General features: G+C 34.4%; 2 protein-coding genes across 2 annotated transcripts; both read left to right on the top strand.

Moving 5' to 3' along the window:
• Positions 1 to 2,755: 2,755 nt before the first annotated feature.
• On the top strand, positions 2,756 to 7,851 carry LOC142981223 (uncharacterized). The gene is made up of 2 exons (XM_076126969.1): positions 2,756 to 5,708; positions 7,545 to 7,851. Exons 1-2 carry the CDS (start codon positions 5,576 to 5,578, stop codon positions 7,745 to 7,747), a joined length of 336 nt encoding a protein of 111 aa, XP_075983084.1. The 5' UTR covers positions 2,756 to 5,575; the 3' UTR covers positions 7,748 to 7,851.
• Positions 7,852 to 15,696: 7,845 nt separating this feature from the next.
• Positions 15,697 to 18,740, top strand: LOC142981198 (carboxylic ester hydrolase-like). Its single transcript, XM_076126914.1, has 3 exons — positions 15,697 to 15,924; positions 16,202 to 17,478; positions 18,514 to 18,740. Exons 1-3 carry the CDS (start codon positions 15,745 to 15,747, stop codon positions 18,719 to 18,721), a joined length of 1,665 nt encoding a protein of 554 aa, XP_075983029.1. The 5' UTR covers positions 15,697 to 15,744; the 3' UTR covers positions 18,722 to 18,740.
• Positions 18,741 to 26,431: the final 7,691 nt, after the last annotated feature.

Below are 26,431 nucleotides of genomic sequence, written 5' to 3'. Positions count from 1 at the left end.
ATTACCGTATTAAATGCGTGTGTACTAATAGGAATGCTCCCCGTAAATCCAGAAGGGGCAGCTAGCAGAACGTGCGTCACAAAGTTGCGGCCGGTCCCAGGTGCGACCCGCGTTATTAATAAACTGTGCTCCTCAATGAGCTACCAAGGTAATGGAACAAATAAATCTATGTATGTTTATTATAAATGTTGATTGGATTTAATTGTAAAGTCGGCCGTTGCGGAATTCTATGAAGAATGCTTAGGTAGGCTTCCTTTCTGTCTAACTTCTGAGCAAGAGTAGAGACTCTGTTCTCAGCAAACAGTTAGGTTTCATCAATTCCCCTTATTGATAAGAGACCCGAAATGGTGGATTGATTGTATCTAGATAGCACCAAATTAGCCTAGTGCGAATTGGGGACATTGCATGCCGTCAAAAAGATTTTCAAAAAGCTCTCAGGAAGGGAGATTTTTTTCAGGAAAAAATAGGAAAACAAATTACCCATTAATGTCCCAATGCTATGCAAGAGTCTACTTCCGTAATGAGAGAGGCTTTGAGTCCACCACGCTGGCCTATTGCGGGTTGGAGACTTTGCATACCTCCAAGAACTGTTCTAAAGAACTCTCAGGCATGCAAGGTTACATCACGATGTTTCCCTTCACCGTTAGAACAACTGGTAATTATTTATAATACACTCTTAACTTCAAAAAGTCATTGGTGTGTTGTCTCCAGTTTGAACCATCGACCCCTTGCGTGGGAGGTACCAACTTATACCATTTAGCTGAATAAATATTTTAAACGACATTTTTAATTATGTTTCCTTCATTTCTTATCAAAATCATTAAGAGAAACACCGAATAACTCCTATCTTTTTCAATTTCGAGCACATTTTTTAACCAACAAAAGCTAAACAAGAAAAAAGCAGTTTAAACGTTATCTCCTCTACCGTTACATTTTTACGAGTGGTCGTAAACTTAATACCACCTTTTGTCCTACCCCTTCACGGTAAAAACTTTCTTTGCTACTCAAACCTACTGTTTTGGTACCTGAATATTGTATGTCCTTTTTTATTCGGCCTTTATTTTTATTTCGGGGTCAATGACACTGTTGGCAGATGACAACATTAGGGCTATTCTCGGCAGTCAGTACTATCGAGCATTTAGAGTTTAATATTTAAAATGTATTGCAAAAATAGTTCTTGACGCGCCCACTAGAGGCGCAAATCAGATCGGCATACAACATTTTTCGATAGTTAGCGGATTGCGGATAGTCGATAGTGGGCTAGAATCACGCTACAGGTGACCATTTCTTCAGAAGTTGTATGCCCATTTAATTTGATGAAATTTCTATTTATAAAATGGGGATTTTATTTGTTTGTTCCCGAGTCTTTTACTGTCTTTATGCTAATTTTCATCAAACTTAGCTCACCAGTTTCGTCGTAAAAACGTAACAGCAAGACCAACTTTAGCATTTATATTTACTCGTAGTTTATGGATTGCCTCCGTGACTTTTATAGCACATTATTATGAATAGTACTACTCACGTTTATGAAACTATAAATTATATGGACTCACGTTTTATCAATCAATATATGACTGTGCACCAACTGGCATAATAATAATTATTCGATATAATATACGTGTAAGATGTAAGACAATCTAATTATTATTTATCTATATTATACGCTCTTTAAAATAACTATATTATTATGCAAATATGAATAGCGAGTGATTTTTTATTCATTTCTCAACTTTGCGGTAGTTTGTGGTAAGGAAGAAAGCAGAGGTATAATATACCGAGTGTAAAGGAAGAGCGTGACTTAGAACTACAGAACATATTTTCATGTTGTTTTCACGAAACGCGTTATAAAAGATATCTAGTGTATAAATCATAAAGGTTTTGTAAAAACAGGCTGAAATGTTACAATGATTGTTAAAAATGTGAAATTGCGTCACGCTTTCTGGCTCAATCACTAATATCTGCCGGGTCTTTTAATAAATAAACAATAATATAAATAAGGAAAGAGTTGTACATATTTGCATTTCGGAATTTCCTTAACACCGGTTGTTCCCCTTTAAACAAAATCTTAGTATATAAACTCGCTAATAGGATATTTTATGTATACAGTAGACAGCTGTCGTGAAGATACCAGTGTTTTATACTATTGTTTAAACTATATTGTTATTAAAATGAAGTGTGTGCTGGCTTTGTTGTTCGCGAGTGTGGCTGTTGGTATGGTGCAGGGTCAAGGATTTCCTACTAGTGAGTATAATCTCAATTATATAAAATGTACCAAGCAATTAGTTAAATTAGTGCAACAAATAGTAATTCACGGCAATAATCTTTTCATTGAGTCATAATAATTAAGTCAAATCTATGTTCTTACCAAGATACGAGTATATCGTGCATCTCATGAGCTATACTTACTGAATTTGCTATACAGAAAATATACTTCGGTTTGCATTCTTTCATAAGAAATTTACACTCATCAGCATCTAATCTAAAATATCCGTTGTTTTATTTACACTTATTTGAATTACGTTAATATAAACGTAACAATGTTATACTTATTTTTCAGAACAATGCCCAAAAGGCGAGCACTCAGTGCTCTACTGCCCTCAAAAAGCGGAACCTTCGTGTGATAACCCAAAGGTTCATGACCTCACAGGACCTAACGCTGGGCTCTGCGATGTACCTCAGTGCTTTTGCAATACACCTACTGTGAGAAACACGAAGACTGGCAAATGTGTGCCACTTTCTCAATGCAAGAAGTGAAAAAGAACAATTTTATCTTTGAAACTAGTTTTAGAATGAAAATATGAAAACCGAAACTCTTACAGTTTGAATTATGTATATTTCATTGATTTGTCATATATTATTATGTTCGCCTTTCTTAAGTATTTATGTATTTTTTTGTATCTATACAAAATATAGAATTATCTATCTATTCTATAACGAAATTCATTATTATTTTTATGTACCACTAAAAAAATATTACGGCAATATATCACTAAAAATAATTTTGCTATTTAATTTTATTCTACCTACTGGATCCATACTACACACATCAACACTGTCTAGGGATATTTTGTATTTACTCAATTATCTCAAAATTTATTAAAGATAACATGCAACATGTATGTATATATTTCTATAAAGCCCATTTATCTGACTATACTTCAGAATAAAAAAAATCTCTAATTATTTTGCGTTAACAATTTTATACTTAAATAAAGAAAAAACTCAAATATTGGTAAAACTAACAATGAATGTTTTTCTTCAGAAAATGTGAAAAATAAGAAAAAGTTATTGTTTTTAGCAGTTTTCTGAAAAATCAGTAGTCTATAAAGCTATCTATGACATTTATAGCAGTCCTGCAGCGATTTTTCATAATTTGGATAGAGTTATCCAAGTCTTACTGCGGTATATTGTCCCAGGTCCGGCTAAGATGCAAAAAAGTGGCTCTTCCGTTCCAATGTTCGCAGGGAAATTTCTCAAAGCTCTTCTTTGGGGCATACTCCACGCGTGCTCTATAGGGTTTAGGTCAGGTGATTGAGCGAGCCAGCTTAAGACCGATTTGTTGTGTTCCCTCAACCATCTCGTCACCGCTCTTGCTGTGTGCGGACGGGTGTTATCGTGAATGAGGGTGAATTCTTGGCCCATTTGAAGTTTAAGGGGGTAGATTATCGGCATTAGCACCTCATTACGGTATTTTTTAGCCGTAATGGTGTTTCTGACCCAAACGCGGTCTGTTCGTCCACCGAGAATAATTTCCGCCCAAACCATCATTGTCCCGCCGTGCTATGAATGGACTTCCTGAGGATATTGCAGACGGCTATCACGACCAGAGACTCGCCAAACACGTACTCTACGTGAATCGAAATGAAAACTGAACCGGGACTCATCGGTAAACAGTAATACAGACTACGGGTTATCATCCCAGAGCAAAAGTACAGGGAACCCACTCTAGTCTTCGTCCGCGATTTCCTCAGCAGAGCGCTGGAGTACGAAGCGGTCTGCGAGCGTGAAAGTTATCTTCATACAGCATTTTCCTCGCAGTTTGGTCACTCACAAGCAACTGGTGACTGCAACAACTCTGACTGGAGCCTCCGAACCAACTGCATGGCCGTAACATTTGGTTCTCTTTTCACGGCAATTTGCAAAAATCGGTCTTGTCGATAAGTGGTTATTCGCTTTCCCCCTGGATACCTTTCAACCACTTCACTAGTAGCACGGTAGGATGACTATAACCTAGATATCACGTTTTGTCTTGTTCCAATCTCGTCAGCAATACTCCGTTGAGCAGCCACAGCGTAGAGCATGCCCACTGCCCTTAGCATTGCTTCTCTCGTTATATAGCGCCGCTGCATGATGATTTAACTCGAAATTAATCGATAACTTGTTATAAAACCTAAATCTGGCACAAAAAAATATCCCGATACTACAGTAGTTAAACAAAACTTGCGGACTTCGCAACCATTATGCCGCGTAATTATTTTATTTTTAATTATTTTTTATAAATTCAAATTTAGAATCATCCAAAAAGGTTTAAAAAATAGTCTTTCATCAAAAGATTTTTAAACTGACCAGTATTTTTTGAGTTTAAGAACTTTATACAAAATATCCCTAGACGGTGTTGATGTGTGTATTATTCAATTTAATTACAATCCTTCGTACGGTTACTTACGTTACCTTAAGTTACGGTTTCGTACGGTTTGAAGTCCATCGTACGGTTTTGATAACAAATCACTCCTTTTTCCCGTAAATTCAGACCAAAGAACGCTACTGGCTTTAAACTTCCCTTGCTTCATTCACATCCATACATACTTGTCCTTAATTTTTTCAGTAAATAAAGATTATCTAACTGTATACAAATAAATTATAATAATTTCCTCCAGCACATAAGGTTGAGCAGTAGTTAATTCAGTTATTGTCATAATTCTGACCCAGTTACCATTAACGTCAGATAATAGGTAGAACCTTGAAGACTTGCAAGGTAATGGGGATTCACAAGTTGTACGTCATTTTCCTTGTACTGATCCTTAGAACAGTCGAATGGGGTAATAGGAAATATAGATTTTGAAATGATTGTGAAAAATGGTTGTAGAAAAATTTTATTCTTAGGCCAAGTTTTCGTGCTGTCTGACATGTTCCTATTAAAATACTTTACCAGATATGTCATAATTGAAAATTTACCTGAAAGATAAGGCATGTTTAGAAATTTCATTCAATCCATTGGGCTCTCCTAATATTACGTAACAATGTCTTTAAATACACTTATTTTTTAATAATATTTGTGTTCGTGCTTCTTTCAGTTAAAAAAATGTTTAAAATATACTAGGGACCCTAAAAATTCTTCACAAACGTTTCACATAAATGATTTTAAAAGTCCTCACATGCTATTTGAAACTGCCATACTAAAGTATGATATTTAGTCATTACTTATTACCGAACAGAATCAATCATCCAAGTGACGATAAATTCACACATGAACACTTTATCATCTGGTATTATTATAATTAAACAATTATCTTATAAACATCAATCAATTATACCATTACCAATTACCCTATCTGACCCCTGCACATAATATAAAATGATACGACGGATAGTTTACGATCGTCTCAGCTTGCAAGTGAGTCTGACGTGCTTTAAGATGAAAATCGTGATCTTTGTTCTATCAGTGGCTCTGCTAGTCTTAGTGGAAGCTGGTCATGAAGGAAATAGTGGTGAGTATTTTTTTAATATTTGTTTTTATTATTTGTTGTTCTTGAAATCTGGGGGCACGGAAGTGCCCCCGCAAGTCGAGCAAAAAAAAAGCGGCACGGCCGTAACATCCTTTTCTCGAAGCAATTCGGGCTATTTTTGACCCCCCCATAATTTCGTTGTGGATAAAACAAGAAGCCTGGATTTTCAGCAACTAATCAGTCATTGTATAAACACGGTATATTTAAAATTTCAGTCAATTCGAACCAGTAGTTTAAGAATGACAACTTGTTAAAATTTTGAATTTTGTCACTCACTGATTCACTGACTCACTGACTCACCGATCATCAAAAGTCTAAGGTACTTCTAGCAGACTTAGAAGCTTAAAATTTAGAATGCAAATAGGGTTTAGTGTCTTAATCATGGGAAAAATTTAATATTTTCTAATTTCGGTCCAGTTTTCTAAATACACCAACTGCAACAATAACTTTGTAATCCCATATAAATGTATAAGATTACAAGGTTACATTTGCAGTTAATGAATTATTATTACTGTAGAAAATAAAATAAAAATAAATAGGTGTAAATAGGTACCTACTATATGAGGCATAACGGGAGGGGGTATAGGGTGGGTAAGGGTGTTTAGCCCATGAAACTGAACAACATTCCCATAGGAAAATATGTTGAATTATGAAAAAAAAACCGTCTTTCCATACAAATTCGACTTATGTTCGCTCTACAAAAAGAAGTGAGATGCCATCAAAAACATTCTGTAAAAAACCTCAAGTCTCGCCGTAAAAAGTTGTGAGATCTATATAATACCAAGTCGATTAATCTATTTAGTCTCTACTTAAAGGACCTTCTGTCTTAAGTTATTAGGTACGTATGTTATTATCATGCCAATTTAAAAAAAAATACCTTTAAAACAAATAGATCGACTTGGTCATCGCAAGAAAATACAAATTCGCCATTAACATTTCAGGAGCATTAACTTCTCGTCGTGCTGTGTAGTGTGATACATACTAATAATCAAATCATGCGATGGCCAGGTCGGTCTATTTGTTTTAGAGGTATTTTTTTTTAAATTGGCATGATAATAACATACGTAATAACTTAAGACAGAAGGTCCTTTAAGTAGAGACTAAATAGATTAATCGACTTGGTATTATATAGATCTCACAACTTTTTACGGCGAGACTTGAGGTTTTTTACAGAATGTTTTTGATGGCATAGTATTTACATAGATAGTTTCGAAACCGTATTGCAAAGATCGTAAATAAAATATAAATAAATCTAGCCTATTAATGTCTCACTGTTAGATAAAGGTCTCATACCAGAAATAGGGAAACATACATCTTCTGAAGATGGATTCAAAACCCCATTTCAAGGTTCATAAATAAAATAGATATAAACCTATTAATGCCCCACTGCTGGATATGGTGTAATCCCGGAATAAGGGAGGGGTTAGGCCTTGAGTCCACTGCACTGGCCAAATGCGGATTGAGAACTTCAAAGCTAAAACATTTTTAATTTAAAATAGTAAAACATAAGTTTAAGAAACAAATATTTGGAAAGGCCTCAGGTATAGTTGAAGAATACCACTTAATTTTTACTTATAAAAATATAATATATTATTCGACCAGGATGTGAGAGTAAAAGAAAAGAGAGTGTATCTGTGTATTATTGTGCACACACTTGAACACTATAAACAAAGACCTGCACTGTTAGCGCAAAATAAGTGTCCGCCGTAGCCGAATATCGGCCAGAAACACATAATTACGGTGTAATATGTTTAATTCAAGGGGATCAAATATAAACTATACAGTTAAAGCACTACTAACTTGTATTTTCTTCCATAGGTGTATGTCCTCCCGGAGAGCATCCGAGGCCAGACTGCCCTCAGTACTATGAACCATGGTGCACCAACCCCACTAACCATCCCTTAAAGGGTAAAATGGGAAGGGTATGTCCCAAACCCCCTTGTTTCTGCGATGAACCGAATGTCCGAGATTATGACTCGGGAAGATGTATGCCCTTGTCAGAGTGCCCGTCTAGAAAGTAATTGCTGAAGAATATTTGCTGTGAAAGACTTGTGTTGTTTTGAAATTGGGTTGATTGTACACTAATTTATGTTTAAGGTTTTGAAAATAAACGTTTTTGTTTGTATATGTTGTTGTTAATTTATAATGTATTTTAGTTTTTTAACTGTTTATTTATATTGGTTTACTATGTTATAATTTTATATTTAAAAATGGTTTCCGTTGGTGCAGTATGTTGTTGGTTCGAATCTCATATTATAGAACAAATATTTTTGTGATAATTCTTTTGGGACTCGTTGTACTTTATGTCCATTGCTGTAAGTATGTTTGTAAAAGTAAAAAAAAACAATTCTTAGTGCAGGTATAAATAAAACTAGACATAATGTGTAGACAGTCATATTTTAACATCCAAAGACGTAATCCGATAATTAAATGCAAGTAATTTTCTGATAGGTATCTCGATGAGCTAGCACACATAGACTTAAGACTACGTGAGTAATAACTAGTACTAGGTCAACAATGTGGTTGACCATCTGTGTTATTTATGTTAAATCTATACTTACTACATTATAATATAGATTCAAGCATAATTATACCTAGAAATATGTTAAACAAAATATTTTCCATAACAGTATTGTTATAACTGAAAGTTGGTGTCATTGGAAATCGTTTTTGTTAGCCAAACACGGCTAAATGTTTGAAGAACGAAATATTTTATTAATATTACTAGCCTTCTGCCCGCCTAGAATTTCACCCCCATCGGAATGCAATTTCCAAAAATTCTCTCCCTTAGTGCTCCTTTACACTGCCTAAGGGATCTTCATAACAAATTTTTACCAAGTTTCTACGCTCAGTAGTATCGACTGTGAGCTGCCTATCAGTCAGTCAGTCGGTCACTCAATAACTGAAGAATTTTATACATTTTAACTAGCCGACTCAGTAAACGTTGATTTTCCATATAAATTTAAAAAAATAGTGTCATTTAGGGGTATGAAAAATAGATGTTGGCCGATTCTCATAGATACCGGATAAGCACAAAAAAATTCATCAAAATCGGTTAAGCCGTTTCGGAGGAGTATGGCGACGAAAACTGTGACGCGAGAATATTATATATTAGATTACTCTGTTTATAATGATTTAATAAAAAGCAATCTTAATTAACACATTTTTCTGAGAATTATTTATTGTGATATTAATTTGTATCATAGGAAGTGAATATTACTCTATTACTAGTTAAGTATTTATTTACGTTACCTGTCGCATTCATATAATCGTACGATTCCGTGAATGCTGTAGTAGAAGACAAAGGATTAGCTTTTTGTCGCATTGTAAGCGAACGAGCGATTTTATATCTTATGAAATTGTTTAGTTATAGATTGTAGCAGGTAGTATTTTTTGGTCTCTAGGATATAAATAATAAGTAGACCACGAAAACGTAACGTGCTTTTATTCTTCTATTTCGGTAACCCAAAAAGGATAGATTTTACGAAAGCGGTTTGTTTCTAACAGCGGATGAACTTTGATTTACAATCCATGCTAATATTATAAATGCAAAAGTAACTCTGTCTGTCTATTACTCAATCACGCCTAAACTACTGAACCAATTTGCATGAAATTTGGTATAGAGATATTTTGATACCCGAAAAAGGACATAGGCTACTTTTTATCCCGGGAAAATGACGCATTCTTATAGGAAAATTCAGGTGGCGGACAAAGTCGCGGGTAAAAGTTAGTAATATAATATTTACGATGATTATGTATGAAATGAAACTATAAAGAACTTTATCACAATAGGAATGAATACAGATTTCAGCACATAAATCATCAAACGCCACATTTTTGCTTACCAGGCTCACAGATGAAAGCATATAAACATAATTATATGTTTTTTAATGAATCAAAATATCAATCTTTAATTATAAGCAACTAGCTGACCCGCGCAACTTTGCTTGCATTAGAGAGAATGGGTGAAATTTCTCCCCGTTTCTTGCTGCTCCCATTGGCCGTAGCGTGATGATATATAGCCTATAGCCTTTCTCGATAAATGCTCTATCTAACACTGAAATAATTTTTCAAATCGGACCAGTAGTTCCTGAGATTAGCGCGTTCAAACAAACAGACAAACAAACAATCAAACAAAATCTTCAGCTTTATAATATTAAGTATAGATTACATATGTTTTATAACAAATCAAAATAAAAGTCAATCTTTAATTATAAGCAATATCATGTTGTAATTATATAGTTGCATTTCCGCAATTGTATAATTATCCGCTCATCGCTCTCAATGCGACAGACGCCTTACACGGATGTCAGCCAGCATCCATCTGTGTAGCAATAACAAGTTAGCGACGTAATCCGCACGGAGATCATGTCATAAGCCTATTATAACTAGTCGGAATAACTGGTAATTAAAACCTTTATTAGTGATTAGCTTCTGCTCGCGACTTTGTCCATGTGAAAAATGAATAAGGTAAAAAGTTGGTATGTATATTGTATATAGATTAGTTTATAATTTGAACGACGCAATTTTGATAATAATATGACTAGAAAACAATAAAATGAGCTACCAGGCTACCTAAACCACTTCCAACTACCAGCCGCCCAGTCAATAGTAGGTATTTTTTAGTACAAAATAAATCTAAAGCAAAAAACTCTAATACTCAACATGGTCAAAACAATCTGTGTAGATAGACGGTTATACATTTTTAAATAAGATACCTATCTCGATTTTTAATAAAAAAATGACATATCGATAACCTCCTTCTTCTTTGAAGTCGGTTAGAAGATAATATTCAGAAAGCTCCTCAAGCGTCTTTGTAATGTAGGTCTCTAGGGTCTGGGTCCTTAGAAAATTAGTCAATATGTTCGTGTAATAAAGCCTAATTAGCCAACCCTTATTAATAAGAAAATCCTTCCTTCCAAAATATTAGCCGACGATAACGAGAAATATGAGGTAATCCTTTATCAATTAGGGTAAGAAACGGTTAATGGTAACCGAAAGTAACCCTATTAGTGGGACTCATTAGCGAATAACTCAACTGGTTACAGAATTATATCATCAGGTTGTTTTTATACTGTGGTACAAGACACAAGAGTTTTGGTTTAGTATTGTTGATATGAACACTGGTCGTTGTTTAAGTTTAGGTACTGAGTTTATTTAGATATTTCGATTAATACTTTGCATACTCTGCTTTAATATTTTAGAGCCTAGATTACGTAAAATTTAGCTACATAATTACACAGTCTTTTTTATGTGCAAAAAAGTAACTAGTTTAAGAAAGTTATCACTACGATCTTTGCACAAAGCTTCATCATTTATGTGTCTGTGGCGTAATAAGTCGCGCTTTACAATCGATACTGCTGAGTATCGAGAATATGACATTTGAAATTTACTGAACAATTAGTCCCTATGGCTGCCGCTTGAGTCGCTGATCAGGTTTTTATACAAAACTATTTTCGATAGTCGAAAGAAGTAGGAAATAGCCCCTGTGTTCATATAAACTTAACTAAACTAATCCAGTGAACATTTAATTTATGTAATAAAAGCATATCTGTTATTAGCTATTTACGAGTTCCTGCGATCCAGTTGTCCCATCATAAGTCAAAACTATCGGACTTGTGGGGACAAAGTAAGTACGCCACTTATCCTATAATAGGACTAATGAGATAGACCCGGTCTACGGCTAACCTCCTATGACTTGTACCAAATTGTCCTTCGGGAAATTACAGTTTCGACCAATTAGCCACCGCTCGGATAAATTTCGACCTAACATTGGGTTATATTTTTTAATTATACGTTGTAACTGCGCACCAATTTGATTTTAATTGCAGTAATCATTCACTTTGATCCTCGAGGGATGGCGGTGCGAGGATTTCAATTCTTTTCAAATATTTTCGGTGTGAATTACTTACACTTTTTCTATTTAATTTTTTCGGCTTTGTAACTTTGTCTGCGTATCTTTTTTTTTGTGAAAATTAGTCTGATTATTCTTACATTTACGCTTTTTAGCTTTTTATTACTTAATCAAAGTTATGAAGTCGCATACACTTAAAATAAAAATAAAGATTTCTTATTCTGTCAAGGACAAAGTTATGAAAAAAAGCAAGATATAATTATAGCAGAGTCTCGTAAATTCAGTGTTCTATTAAAGCAGACCGTAAAGACATCTAAAATATATTGTATTTTTGCGTTGTCTTTCTAGATAAGATTCAGTCTCGATCATGCATCTAACTTAAGTATGCCTGCCAGTCTATAGTGGCTGTTCTAGTAACCTTTTATCGTAATATTAATAAACTTTAAATTAATTTAACTTTTTGCCGTCTTTACTCGGTATAAGTACACTAGCTGACCCGCGCAACTTCGCTTGCGACACTTAAGAGAATGAGTCATATTTTCCCCATTTTTGTAACATTTTTCGTTGCTACTCCGCTCCTAATGACTGTAGCGTGATGTTATGTAGCCTATAGCCTTCTTTGATAACTGGGCTATCTAACACTAAAATAATTTTTCAAATCGGACCAGTAGTTCCTGAGATTAGCGCGTTCAAACAAACAAAAAACAAACAAACAAACCAACTCTAGTATAGATGTATTGCGTAATATAAACCACAATCTAGTTCATATAATACCTTTGAACTGCTGTAAAAACAAACTAGATGAGGAAGGAGAAAGTTAGACGAGTCACATGCCTGTTTCTCTCTACATAAACCAATTTAGAATAGAGTGGCTCACTATTTGGATAGAAATTGAGACATTTTGCAGAGATGGGTTAATGTAGGAGAATTTTACAACACTTGTTTTAGAAATAAAATAATCTCAAATGATTTTCCGGTAATGTTGACTGATCTATTTAACGTCCGATTAGTGGTCCACTTAACGCCAAAGTTGTTCAAGCCTCGTATCGAGTATATACAACCGGCTAGCTATCTAAATTAGATCAACGTCTCTAGCGGACGTCATAGAAATTATTTTTGCAGTACATTTTTAGGGAATTCCGCTACAGCAGTAGACGTTTTTAGATAGTAAGATAATAATGAAGAAAATCAAAATTGTAAACTTGAAACGGATATCAAAACCTGAAAATCGGTAGTAGCATAGCGAATTAAAGGTAACCAAGTTACAAAACAGTGGCGTTGTTTCCTTCCCTCTCACATATTAATAGGAATAGCACCACCGCCTGTAGAAAAGCGGTTTTTTAAAACATGTTTCAAGATGCAAAGTAAGGAAACCTTCCTATATTTTATTTCCATCTTTACTTCAAAGGAGTCCGTAACAAACCGCCACCGTGGTCGCCGTACAGCGACCGCAGCGCCGTCTGGTGTAAACTGAGGAGAACACACAAACCCTCTCACAGTAGACCACAAACGGTCGCGCTTGATAAAACTCACGTTGCTTCTAGTTTTATATAAAAGGAATTAGTTTACCTGTGCAATTTTTAATGAAGACTTTACAAGAACGTGCCAGTGACAAATAGTTGTACGAAAATTCACACAACTAATTCTTTATCTGCCTTCGTTTTTTTCGAATGTGATACTTAAATAAAATTTTAACCCTTTAATATCCTACTGATGGACAATGGTTTCCTCCTAGAATGAGGGAGGGGTTAGGCCTTGAGTCCACCACGCTGGCCAAGTGCGGTTTGGGCTCTTTGTACACATTCAGGAACTGTTCTAAAGAACTCTCAGGCATGCAAGGTTGCATCAAGATGTTTTGCTTCGCCATTAGAACGAGTGATAATTATTTTAAATTCACACATATCTTTGAAAATTCGTTGATGTGTTGCCTCGGGTTCGAATCATTGACCACTTGCATAGGAGATACCAACTTATACCACTCGACTATTCTTGGTTTAACGCTACTTAACATACATACATACATAAAATAATGCCTTTTCCTCATAGGGGTAAGCAGGGCCCAGAGCACACCACTTAGATCCGTACTCAAATTAAAGTTAGGTATACTAAAAATATTGAAGTAGAAGTATATAATAATATCTTCAAACCTTTTCAGACATTCGTAAGTGAAACAGCAGTAAAGCAGAAGGGCAGACATCGCTAAACGTCCGCAACACAAATAATATCGCAGACGGCGAGGTGCGAGAGCGGATAACATATTTTATGCACGGGTCTACATGGAAACCTACTAAACCGAATATATTCAGCATAAAAAGGTGGTGCGGAGGTTTTTAGAGCACACGACACGATTACGACACGATTGTGATACGATTTTATGTGTATTGAGTTTCTCTGAACGCTTTGTTCAGTTCTACTTCTTGTTAGTATTGCACACTGTGCCAAATGAATTAAAATAATAAAATTTAAATAGTGAATGTTTGCTGATGATTTTCTTACAGGTACAGCAATATCTAACCTAGAATTTGTCTCACGTATTCGAACTCAAAATAAAAAATAAACCAAATTCAGTACTTTTACAATTACTTAGTATCTTATCCGATTACCATGTCATTAAAAAAAATGTTATACGATATTAATTAAAACAGCAATTGGAAACCTCATAAGTTATTTTAAAATCAAAATCAAACACCTTATTTTCGAATTATCATAAATATTAATTATTTTATATACGTATGTATGTTACGTGTTTATATCGTAGCATATAAAAGGCTCACACAATACTGGACGCAAGAAATGTGCCCGTATAGGATATCTTATGATAATATATTTTGCAGCCGCATGGCTTCGCGATTTCCTTGCTTAATATATTTCTATTTATGTATTTAGGGGTGGCTTTATACAGCAATATCATGACTCTATTTTTAGACTTATTCACTTGCTTTTGTGAGTTCATGAAAATATTATTAGATTTGATAAGTTATAACGTTAGACTTACTGTGGTTGAGTGTAAAACTAGTCTCCTTATCGTATGGTTAGTGGTCAACCTAGTGTCAAAGTTGTTCAAGCCGCCCGAAGGCCTTAGACCTGGCTTAACGACTGTTATCTTAATTGATCACAACGGGAACTACTGTTTACGTGCCCTCCGAAGCACGGATACGCCCAGCTCAATTACCACTATGCGGTCACGCATCTATGGAATGACCGCGCCAAGGTTTGCTTAACCTACGGATCGTTTACCGACCGGTGAGCGCAACTGGCTACGGGCGCCTCTAGTAGAACTAGTTTATCGATACGACTTCGCCTGCTTGAGATTTGGAAAAAAAATAATTGTAAACCTTGAACTTGGGTCTTATTTTCGTGATTAATTTTATGAAAATCGGTTCAGCGCTTTAGCCGTGACAGTGATACGCCTTTAGACAGAGATGCATCTCTTTTAATACTTTATTTAAGAATTAAATCGTGTACATTTTTATTAGGAATAGACAGGAATAATCTTGCTAAAACAAACCTAGTTACGTAAAGTTATCTATGCTCATATAAATATAAGGTTTGTTTACATATTTGGTTATCAGTTACAGCGATCGGTGCTGGTTGCGCAAAGATTTGGGTTATCACCTCGCCGTCTGTATCATCCTGAGTTCGATTACCGCTTTACATATTCTTATCTATGCAATACGATATGGAAGTATGTTTGTCTGTTCCGCTATTGTTAAACAGCTAAACTAATTTTAAGATAGTTTCAGACTCGGGGCGATTATTTGTGACAATGATACCGCACAAATAGTTGTCTCATGTGGGAATCGAACCAACAACCCCCCGACGCAATGGTAGTGGCGTGGCGACCACCTTAACAACTGCGCCACGGAGGCAGTCAAATATTAGTCGCAAGGAAATGCACATGAAAAGGCACTTCTACAATATCAAATGTTTACTGTAACTGTAGTTTGTATTCATATAGCCAAATGGTACCAAATTCTTTGAAAGATAACAAACTAATCAATAAACTGCAAGTGTGATGTCACCCAATAGTAAAACTCCACGGTGAACCGACTTATATCGACTTAATACGATTAGCACCAACAAATAAATAATTATCGAAATCAAAGCGATAATTAAAACATGTCACTTATTATCACTAGCGCATACCGATAGTACGTTCACAGAATGTTACGATATTTATTATTTTTAATATTATTAGTTAATGTTTTTGCAAGGGAAACTGAGGAAAAAATAGTAGAATTAGATGTCGGAGTGATAAGGGGTGAAAAGTACTGGAATGGAGACTTCTTTGAGTTTTATGGAGTGCCGTACGCTACTGTTCCTACGGGAAGAGACAGGTATAAGGTAAGTGAAATATTTTTAGTGTATTTTTTTATAAGGACATTCGTAATATATATTTTAAAATGTTTAACACCCAAAAAAGTATTTAACTTAAAATAATTTCTTATATTCATTAATATAAGTAAGATTTTACAAGTTTTTCTTGCGTTATTTAAATAATGTAGTTTACCTTTGACAGTATTAAAAATGCTTTGATGTCGTTTTATACAAAAATTCAGAGATACTCTTATTTATAATTAACTTAGGAGTATGTGAAAAAACATGATTTTATTACTTACAGGCACCTCTACCGCTAGAACCATTTGGCAGCATAAATGCAAAGGTCAAAAACATCAACTGTCCTCAAATCTACCTCACAGAGGAAGAAGAGGAAGAAAAGATCTTGGACGGAGTGGAAGATTGCTTGAGAATGAACATCTTGGTCCCAACAGTCGCCAGTGAGAAGAATTTATTACCAGTGTTGGTGTATATCCACAGTGGGGCCTATTCTGGAGGCAATGGCAACATGGCACTGTTCCATCACCTTCCCAGGCATGACATCATCACCATCAGTTTCAACTACCGGCTTGGAGCACTAGGCTTTGCTTGTCTCGGAACAGAAGAAATTCCCGGCAACGCCGCACTCAAAGACCAAGTAGCTGCTCTCAAATTCATTAAAAAGTACATCAAAAAGTTCGGTGGAAATCCTAAAAAGATAACTGTGGCAGGATTCAGTGTCGGGGCCACTATGGCTGAACTACTCACTCTATCAAAAACAACGGATGGTTTGATCGACAAACTTATACTAGAAAGTGGGTCTGCCTTATCTCCCTTCGCAATAAACAGACATCCGATTAAAACAGCCAAGAATTTAGCAATATCTCTTGGCTTTAACAATACGGGAGATATTAAAGATTTGACTGAGTTTTTACTGAACGCAGATATCAAAGGTTTGGCTATTAAAAGCAAGAATTTCTTCTTGCCGAACTCGACGTTCGGCTTAGCACCGTGTATAGAGAAAGTTATTGAAAATACTGAGCCGTTTCTGACAGAGTCGCCTTTGACGATTCTTCAGAGAGGGGATTATAAGAAAATTCCTATATTGACGGGATTCTCTAACATGGAAGGTATAAGTAGGACACTTCTTTTTAACGAGTGGAGTGATATGATGAACGACAATTTTGCTGATTTTCTACCAGCTGATTTGAAATTCGATAGTGTGCAATCAAGAGATGAATTTATAAGTGAAATAAAGAAAACTTATTTCAAAGGAGAAGAAGTGAGTCACAATACTTTGAAAGAATATGTGGATTATTTCTCGGATTCAATGTTCAAGTATGCTATAATGAAATCGGCGAAATTGCATTCTTTGAAGTCCAACAGGCCGGTGTTTGTATACGAATTCACTTACGTTGGAAAGTTGAATATGAAGCACAATTATATGGACAGATTGAAAGGAGCTACTCATAGAGATCAGACTGCTTATTTGTTAGATTTCTTCGATCATACTACTAGTAGAAAGGATATGGATACCAGAGACCGAATGACGACAATGTGGACTGACTTTGCTAAGTATGAGTAAGTAACTTATTTTATAGTTGATACTTATTGTTCTAGTGACCACTGCCATTGATTTCATTGATTATAATTCGATATAATTAACGTGAGTTGCAGTAAGCCATTATCGTTGTTCACTCCACACATCAAATTAATATACAGATACTAATATACAGAAGATAATTTCGATTTCGAAAACTCTTTGCACACGAACGAAGTCGCAGGTAGCATAAGCTAATAATACATAAAAAACTTGTTTAAAGAAATATAATCATGGCTATTTTATACTAAAGGGAATAATTTAACAGAACTAAGAAGCATTTATAGCCGTGAATTACGAAAAAAATGCATCAAGGGCTACAAACTTGAAACATTGTAACAGGAAAAACGTATTCAACAGAGCTCTATGTCACAATGAAATCAATTAGAAGTAGCGATCATCCTAATAGCTCACTATTATCATCAAGACAATAGTCATTATGTAATTACAATGTTTTCCCCATTGATTGCCTATGGGCCAATCGGCAGTGCATACGACTACTAGAGAACTAGTTTGGTCCCCGGGTAGAATAAAGTTATAATGGATTTTTTGCCAATTTAAATTGGAATATTCAAAATTGTAGTAGGTAGTTACTAGTTCGGCGTATAGCGCTATAATAAGCTCGCAGTCTATTACATTGGCCATGGAACTAACATTGTAAACTGCGAAATATGCATTCGATAAACATATATTTTCGAGTCCACAAAATTCCATCACGGTGGTTTTTGTTTCATTTTTAAAACAAGAGTGCCTATAATAGCGCGGATAGTAGAGTATCCGACTGCTGATCACGACGTTTCAGGTTCGATTTTCGGATCGGACAAAAAGCGCCATTGGTCTTTTCTAATTTGTATTATTATTATTATCTTCGAAAAGTCCATACACATTAATGATTTTTCTAAGTTAATTAGATACCTTTCAAACTATTGACCAGCCGTATGCTATGGCATATCCAATCGTTTTACTATGGTCTCATATGAAAAAAACTATTATTATTATTTATTTTCTTATTACAGAAACCCAACAGCCTACGAAAGCTTGATATTAGACGTCAAATGGCTGAACTACACGACAGAGGAACAAAACTACTTAGAGATAGGTCACAAGCTCAGAATGAAGAAGGACTTGTTTGCAAAACGGTATTTGTTCTGGGACAGGATTTATAACAAGTATTATTGGAACCCACTGCCTGTTGGTGAGAGTGTTAAGAAGACTAAAAAGTAAATAAATAGAGTATAAGTATATCAAACTTTGTTGCTCTTTATTTATTCCTAATTTGCAAGACTGGTAAGTTTGGTTTATCGGCCTTAATATGAGAGTTTAAGGCTTTTATCAAAGAATTGTTGAATCGCTTTATTAAAAACCTGTTTGATAAATATGATGAGACCATTGAATCAGATTCTTAAATGTAGAAATTATTTCACCGTGGACACATTATAAAATATCTATTTCTATCTTTGATTATAAATTTTGATGATAAAGTATGAAACAATTATCTACCCCAAGACTTAAATCCCACATAATCCTACTGTTATAACAAAGACCCCCAAAAGTAAATATTGTAAACAAATTGACAGTTAAATCTCTAAAACATCAAATCTCATCCTACCCTTGACAGTACTTAACTTTTCAAAGCACTCACGGGAATCGAACTCAAAACATTTGCATTCAAAACCACATGACAGGCTGCTCCGTAACAAATTGCCTATCAGCTGAACCTTTGTATCTACCCTTCAGAGAAAATCGTTGAAAAAATATTTGTAAAATTCTAATATCAAAGGTTTACGATCACCATTTTTCAACGCCCGAACTGTTTGGAACTTTCCCCTTCGAATCGATGCTTCTGAATAAAAAAAAAATTCTAAACCTTACATTTTTCTACCAATATTAACCCCTGTCCAAGTGCCGGTTTGTGGTTGGTCTAGTTTATAAGACATCGCGATGTATGTAAGCAGCTTCCTTGAGACGAATGTCAGAAACATGGTATGGAACTCATCATGATTAAGTAGAAACCACTAATGGTATCAATAATAACATTAAATTACCAGAGTTGAATGATTGTCTGATTTACCAACACGGAGATTTATATCACTTTTTCAAAGGACTAGTTATCTGTTACTGAATTCTTGTTCTCCTACTTTTACTGAATTGAGGTAGTAGTTTCAGCAGAAACATAAAAAAGTTTCATACGATTACCCACTACTTATAAAACGACTTTAGCCTTAATCAAAGTCTAATGCATAATAATATACCGTTCTTAAATATTAGGTCGGGGAAAAGTCTTTTCGCATTAAAGTATGTATGAACTTGTAATAAAATCTCTTTGGCTTCAAGAATCACAAATGAGTACACGGCTCATTAGGTTTCTTTCAGTGAGCGCGTGAAGTATCCAAATATCGAGCATTTTTGTGTAGAGAAAAGATTTTATTACAAGTTCATACATACTATAATGCGAAAAGACTTTTTCCCCGACCTAATATATCGCCATTGCTTATCTCTTGTGTCACCACACACGGTGTGACTGACACCTCCGAAGCAGTCTCCCCTCGCCTTGTGCAAATATTTGAACGATTCCGAATGATGCACGTGCTATTGAAATTTTTGCCCAAATTCCCAACGGGGTGCTTACCCAAAATATTTTGCACTTCATTTTTTACAGGTATGATAAACTCTACAGCCGGGTTCACTGTTAGGGGAAGTAGTTACCGATAATCAAAAAGAAAAATATTGGTACCTATTATTGGTTTGGGAAGGGGACGAATTGCACTATACCTCTACACCCTTTTTAATAACAGGATACGAAGAATAATTCAAAGAATTTTCAATTCTATTAACGTCGGACACAAACATAATGTATGTATATGTAAAACGAGTAACGAACGTATTATTATTGGTTTACAAAAATATTATGGACATAATTCAACAATTATTAGGTTACCTACATTAAAGACTTAGAATTAATTATATAATGACTCTATAACCAGTATTAAAAAGTACTCAAGAGACCCTTACAAGAGCTGTTTTTTAACTCAAACATCTAGTCTTCATAATACCTTCAAATCTCAAAAATCTTCAACTAAAAACTTTCTAAATATGAAACACACAAAGAACAAATTTAACACCAAACATTTGAACATAAAATACACCTTAATACCCACTCATACGATTCAAAATCGTTCAGCAAAGACTATGAATGTATACTTGTGTTCCGCAACCCAGGTGACGGAGAGAAGTCGCGTCAATTTATAAACGTCGAAGTCACAAGTCCCATGGGAATCGTGTTTTGATACTCTGTATCTCGCTGTCTATGTTATTGTAAGTTAATAATAGATTTTCTTTTGTATTTTTCCTTTGTATTGCGTTATTGGTGAAAATTTTCAGATTCAACGTCGTGGAAGTCCTCGATTATCAAGTAATGTTTAATTTTTTTATTCTTCTCCTATCTTATTAATCGTTTTGTCTCAATTCAACTAATCCAGACATTTAACAAGATATCTTCAGCACTAAGTATATGCATTTGTTTTCAAAATATTATTATGTTTTACGGGAAAATCAAGTATAATCAAATTACATTATTATGAGAATTCGCTGTTATTGCCCCAAATGCCATCCTAATGCTGCATTAGCCATTGTAAATAATATAATTGAAACATACGCACTGTTTAATAACATGTAAAACATAGTAGTTCCTGGTATGTAGTACTCGTAACTGGCGGTAGTGTATGACAATAATACGAATGTCAAGTTTGTAAGGATCGTATGTGGCGCTCATTGGTCTTGGACTATGCCTACCTCCATGGAAAAATGGTGTGATTTTATGTATGTATTATTTTGCTGCTCCAATAGCTCGATTTTCTACTACTATCGACTACCGACAACCGGCTAGCTATCGAGAAATTTTACACGAAGATCTGTTTAGCGCCTATACCGGGTAAGAACTATTTTGGCAGTAAATTTTAAATATCAATCTCTCGGTCTTTAACAGTACAGACTATATAAAATTAAGTTCCAGGTCTCAAAATCCAACTAATCCTTTAAAATATTTTAACCAAACACTAAGCTTAGTTTTTATAGTACAAAACATAACCCTAGTTGATATCGTCAGTTAATTACGTGATAGTAGGAAGTGACGTCATCAAACACGATCGGTATGCGCCGCCGTCATCTGAAGCTGCGTCGTTCGACATCCAATACAGATGTACTTCCTTCTGGTATACAGGGTGCGTGAAGATTTAAAATTGAATAAAATCTTACTTCCTTTTACGCTGGACAATCTTTTGTCGCGAACGCAATCGCGGGCTAGGGCTGGTCTTAGTATATTTGGTTTGACTCAATGTATACTCAAGAACTATGAAAACAACCTGCATTCATTGACGACGATGGTGATGCTCTGAACGCCTTGAATGAATGTCCGGAAACAACAAACGATGGAATTCTGTTACTGAACTTCGGGAAAAGACATAGGTTAAGGTTTTGATGCAGTAGCGAATTACATTATTACATAAAATATGCAAGAATTGAAAAGGTATTTCGGGCTTAAAAATCTTGCGTTCGAAAAAGCAACAGAATACTTCCATCTAACCTGAAAACCAAAACATTTATTGACTGCCAATTACAATCAAAGTAGTTCAATGTCATAACTTGGTATATTAACATTACGGATCACTTAGCTATGACGTCACACCTGTTTCATGGGAATCCAAGCATTTAATTAATATTCCAATAATACAACGTTTGTCTCGCTACTTGGAATTGTAACCGAAATCAATTTGGTTTGTGGGTTAGAATGGTAACAGGTATATTGACTTGTTATTGTTTTCCTGTTATGATTATATCGTACTGGTTATAACCCATGGTTTCAGTCGCAAAAATCTTATTTTATCGTACAAGCTTTATCCCGTGTTTACAGTCGTTAGAATCATATACAAAATTAACCTATGTCCTTTGCATGTTGCATTGTTTCATGTGATTTTTCTTCCTGATTTTAGTTTATTCAGTAAACACAAATTTTCTTAAATTGCGAGTACTTAACTTCAAAATATTCACAGAGTTTCAATGAAATAAAAGGTTTCATCGTGACGCGTCTTTCACAGTTGAACAATGACATATTTTATACTCTAAAAAATCTTTGTTGTGTTATGTCAGAGTTGATTTTTTTACTTCTTCTGGGACCACGAAAATTGCTTAATGGTTTAAACAGTCAAACAATGCAGTGATTACCGTCCTCTTCGAATAAAACGTTCGTAAAACAATCTCAGTATTTACGCCACCCTGTAGGTGGTAGTGACTGTAGTGCATTCCTGCAGCGTATCGCAATCGCAATGCAAACTCGGTCGAGACGTTCCGCCGTGTATAGCTGGCTGCATATTCGTATTCAGTATACATAGAAACTGCGTACGAGAAAATCACTGGAATGCGTTTTACAATTTAAATTAGGTAGATATACATTATACATTGATAAATTCTAAAAAAAATGTATAATAGATATATATTTGTCAGTGCTATAGTAAGTTTGTTAAGTGTTATATGTTGTTTTAAATCAGTTAAATGTGCTCTTCCTCATTTTCCGATAAAACCCTTTTTCACAGTAAAATAGATTATCACAGACAAACTAGTTGATAACAAATGTGTCTTTCTATTATAAAAATATAATGTTCGTAGAATGCCTGAATATAATCAATTTGAAAATCGCTCAAAATTTTAATTCTCATTAAAATAAAAATTAAAGTGTTCCCACCAAATTATTTTGAACCAAAATACGACACGAAAAGTCAAAGTTTATCTAAAAATTCTTTTTAAAACTTTTGGATCATAAATCTCTTTAAAAAATCGTTTTCTTTCCCCCAAAACGTTAGTTCGGATGACTGTGCAATTATCAATATCACAACATAGCGGTATGCCACCGGAAAATTCCTATTTGGTTGCTATAAATCAGTTTTCCGTTTATTAAAACACCCCTGGCACCTTCGATCGTATCGCCCCTTAAGACTGGGGGTTGTTTCATTTGGGACTTTAGGTTAAGAAAGTGAAATAGTTTTACACTTTCTTCTAAACAAAATTTTCAATGGATGAGAATTTAGTTTGAATTTTCTCATAGTTTAAGTTCAAGAACGCATTATGAAAATACCATGAATCAATAACATAACACGTTTACTTTAGTATTTGACTCCTATGTTTTAGCACTTACTCCTTCGGTCTTGGTCCTCTACAGAGCTTAGAACTGTGATCCTCACAGGCCACAATAATTTAATCTTAGGTGAAAAATTTCGACACCTCTATCATTGTTTCTGAGACCCGACGCTGGATATGTTCAATCTCTTGCAACCTGGAATACAAAAGCTTGAAAATATGACCATTAGCTTAACCTCTCTAACAGAAAAAGAAAACATAAAATAGTTCCCCTCTATGCGTCAAAGTTCTAAACGGAACAAACTCACCAACCGTCGCACAAGGGGCGTGCTGTATTCTTTTTAATCTGCTACCCTCGTAATCTGCGCCATGAAGCGACGCCGGGCGGTAAACATTGTTTAATGTTGTTTACCGAATACTATTACAGATAAGGATTAAACACTTCGGAAATAGCGCCTTGAGAAAAGCATTTTTAACAGACGCTCGCCTGTGGAAGGTTAATTTAATTTTCAGGGGGCATTTTTAGATTAAAATTGTGTTTTTGGGGGTTATTTTTTGGGTTGCTTTGTGCTGGTGTAGAAAGCAAAAGCTTGGCTTAATGTTTTTTTGTAAAAGTAAGAGCTGGTTTCATAATAATATGTCTTAATTTGCAGGTTCAACACAACTAAGCCAACATAATATGTATTTGTAAAAAATACATCTACTATTACGCTTTATGAATTTAAAAAACACATATACCTACGTCAAATAAATATTGTCATATTATTATCTTAATATTTTATAGCACCGCTTACAAACAATCACTCTGTTAACTAAACCCACAAAAACCAAGTTAACTTTATAAAAAACTAGCACACTTAATTCAAAAACCCCACTCGAAAAATAATCCAATTATTACCAAACACTTCACACAGAAATCATAATAACAATGGCTTTTCAAAATTAAATAATACCAATACACAATGGTCCCTGATTGAGGGCCCAATAGCACTCGAATACCTTTCAATTTAATCAACTGTCAAATACAACAAAGATGGCCGCCGGAGTATGCGACCTTTTTTCATGATCATTGTCAACCATGTAATTTGAAATTATTATGGGTAATTGTTGGGTTTCACGAGTTTATTGGGTTTATTGATGAATTGCTTTAGTATTTTTAGGTATTTTACTTTATTATGGAAATGTGTTATTGCGTGGCTAAGGGTCTTATATAGAACTCATTTAGAAATTACTTGAATTATTATAACTATGCACAATTCATTATTATCTAAATAAAATTAATTTACAACATAATATGAAGCCTTTTTATTATAAGAGTAGGCAGAGACCAAAGAGCTTATTATTATGCACGTCTTTAAAAAAAATGTGATAGTTATTATTCCAAACCCATAGCTAAGTTAAAATTAAAATAAAACATAATATATTATGTAAAATTTACTAAAAAAATATCTACCTAAAACGTATTTTTGGGCTATGTGTAATTAAAAAAATAATTTGAGTTCTAGTGAAATGTGAAACAAATCCCTCAAGAATCACAACCGTAATATCGTATTTAAGTACAATACATGTTACAAAAACAATTTTCAAGTCAAAAAGCGGGAGACAAGTACGAGTACCAACCATCCACAATATTTATACAAGAATTTATAAAACGTAGCAAATTCACTTCAAACCGCAAGGGGACTCTAACATACTCAATTTTAATTTTATAATTCAAGCGACACGAGGGAAATCTACTTTTATATTAATAATATTATGTTATACAATATCACCTGCCTTATTTAATAATGTCAGGTCTAATCAATTTCTTATTAATTCTGTACAAGGTATATTAATTTCGTTGAATTCTCGATATTAAAACCGTTTCGAAGTTGTGCTCAAAGGGTATTGGTTAAGGGTTCAAAGAAAAGTTTATTGAAAATTAAATCTTATATTATAGCGCTTTGTCATATGAGGGGTAGTTTGAGATGAGGGGAAGCAAGTATACGTTTTACTATGTAAACCTATTTATTTCCTGCTTGTCCATAATATAACGATATTTCAGTTTTACGTCTTCTTCTTCTTATAAGAAGAAGAAGTTTTACGTGATACAATTTTGTTACTTAAATGTTATTTGAGACACGTGCAATATTTTCATCATCATTTTTCTTTACTTGGGAAACAGTTTTGAGATAATTGACTAAGTACTCCAAACATAATCCGCAAAACACATAAAGTAATTATTTCTCAAAAAATGTAATCTTAGAATCAAAAAATCGATCCACAACTTAACATGATATGAAGATTAAAGGTTTGAAACTCAATATTTAAAACTGCGTAGACACACAATGTCCATTCTGATAGTCTCAAAATAACACGTTCTACATAGCACTTTTTCATTTAAATAGATTGCTATTATAATAAACACAATATTTTAATATATAACTTATCATATAGATTAGTGTTCATAATATAAATATTATAATTATTTATTAAACATCGATGATTAAACCTCTACTTCCCGTCCCTTTGTTTAAAAATGTACAGCATTTTAAAAGCTTTATAGCAGACAGAAAACAGAGTGGGATATCGGGGGCTTTATTAAAATCGTGATGAATATGCGACAGTGAGCCGAATATGCGGATAATCGGCGCGTTTCAATTAAAAGTCGCTCTGTCGTGCTGTGTGAATATTTATTAGTTATTGAATGCCCGTGGTGGCGGGGATGTTCGTGATGAGGACGAAGAAATAGATGCTAGTTATACTAAAATTTAGTATGTACGTCATTGTAGGAAATATAATTATATTTAGTATTATTTGTATTAG

This window comes from Anticarsia gemmatalis, chromosome 19 (assembly GCF_050436995.1).
Source record: "Anticarsia gemmatalis isolate Benzon Research Colony breed Stoneville strain chromosome 19, ilAntGemm2 primary, whole genome shotgun sequence".
NCBI lineage: Eukaryota > Metazoa > Arthropoda > Insecta > Lepidoptera > Erebidae > Anticarsia > Anticarsia gemmatalis.
This window is presented reverse-complemented; position numbering and strand designations above follow the sequence as displayed.

Coding starts and splice junctions, on each gene's coding strand:
- LOC142981223 (XM_076126969.1), top strand. CDS start 5,576: ATGATACGACGGATAGTTTACGATCGTCTCAGCTTGCAAGTGAGTCTG. Junction 5,709..7,544: donor TGGTCATGAAGGAAATAGTG/GTGAGTATTTTT, acceptor TTTCTTCCATAG/GTGTATGTCCTCCCGGAGAG.
- LOC142981198 (XM_076126914.1), top strand. CDS start 15,745: ATGTTACGATATTTATTATTTTTAATATTATTAGTTAATGTTTTTGCA. Junction 15,925..16,201: donor CGGGAAGAGACAGGTATAAG/GTAAGTGAAATA, acceptor TATTACTTACAG/GCACCTCTACCGCTAGAACC. Junction 17,479..18,513: donor ACTGACTTTGCTAAGTATGA/GTAAGTAACTTA, acceptor TTCTTATTACAG/AAACCCAACAGCCTACGAAA.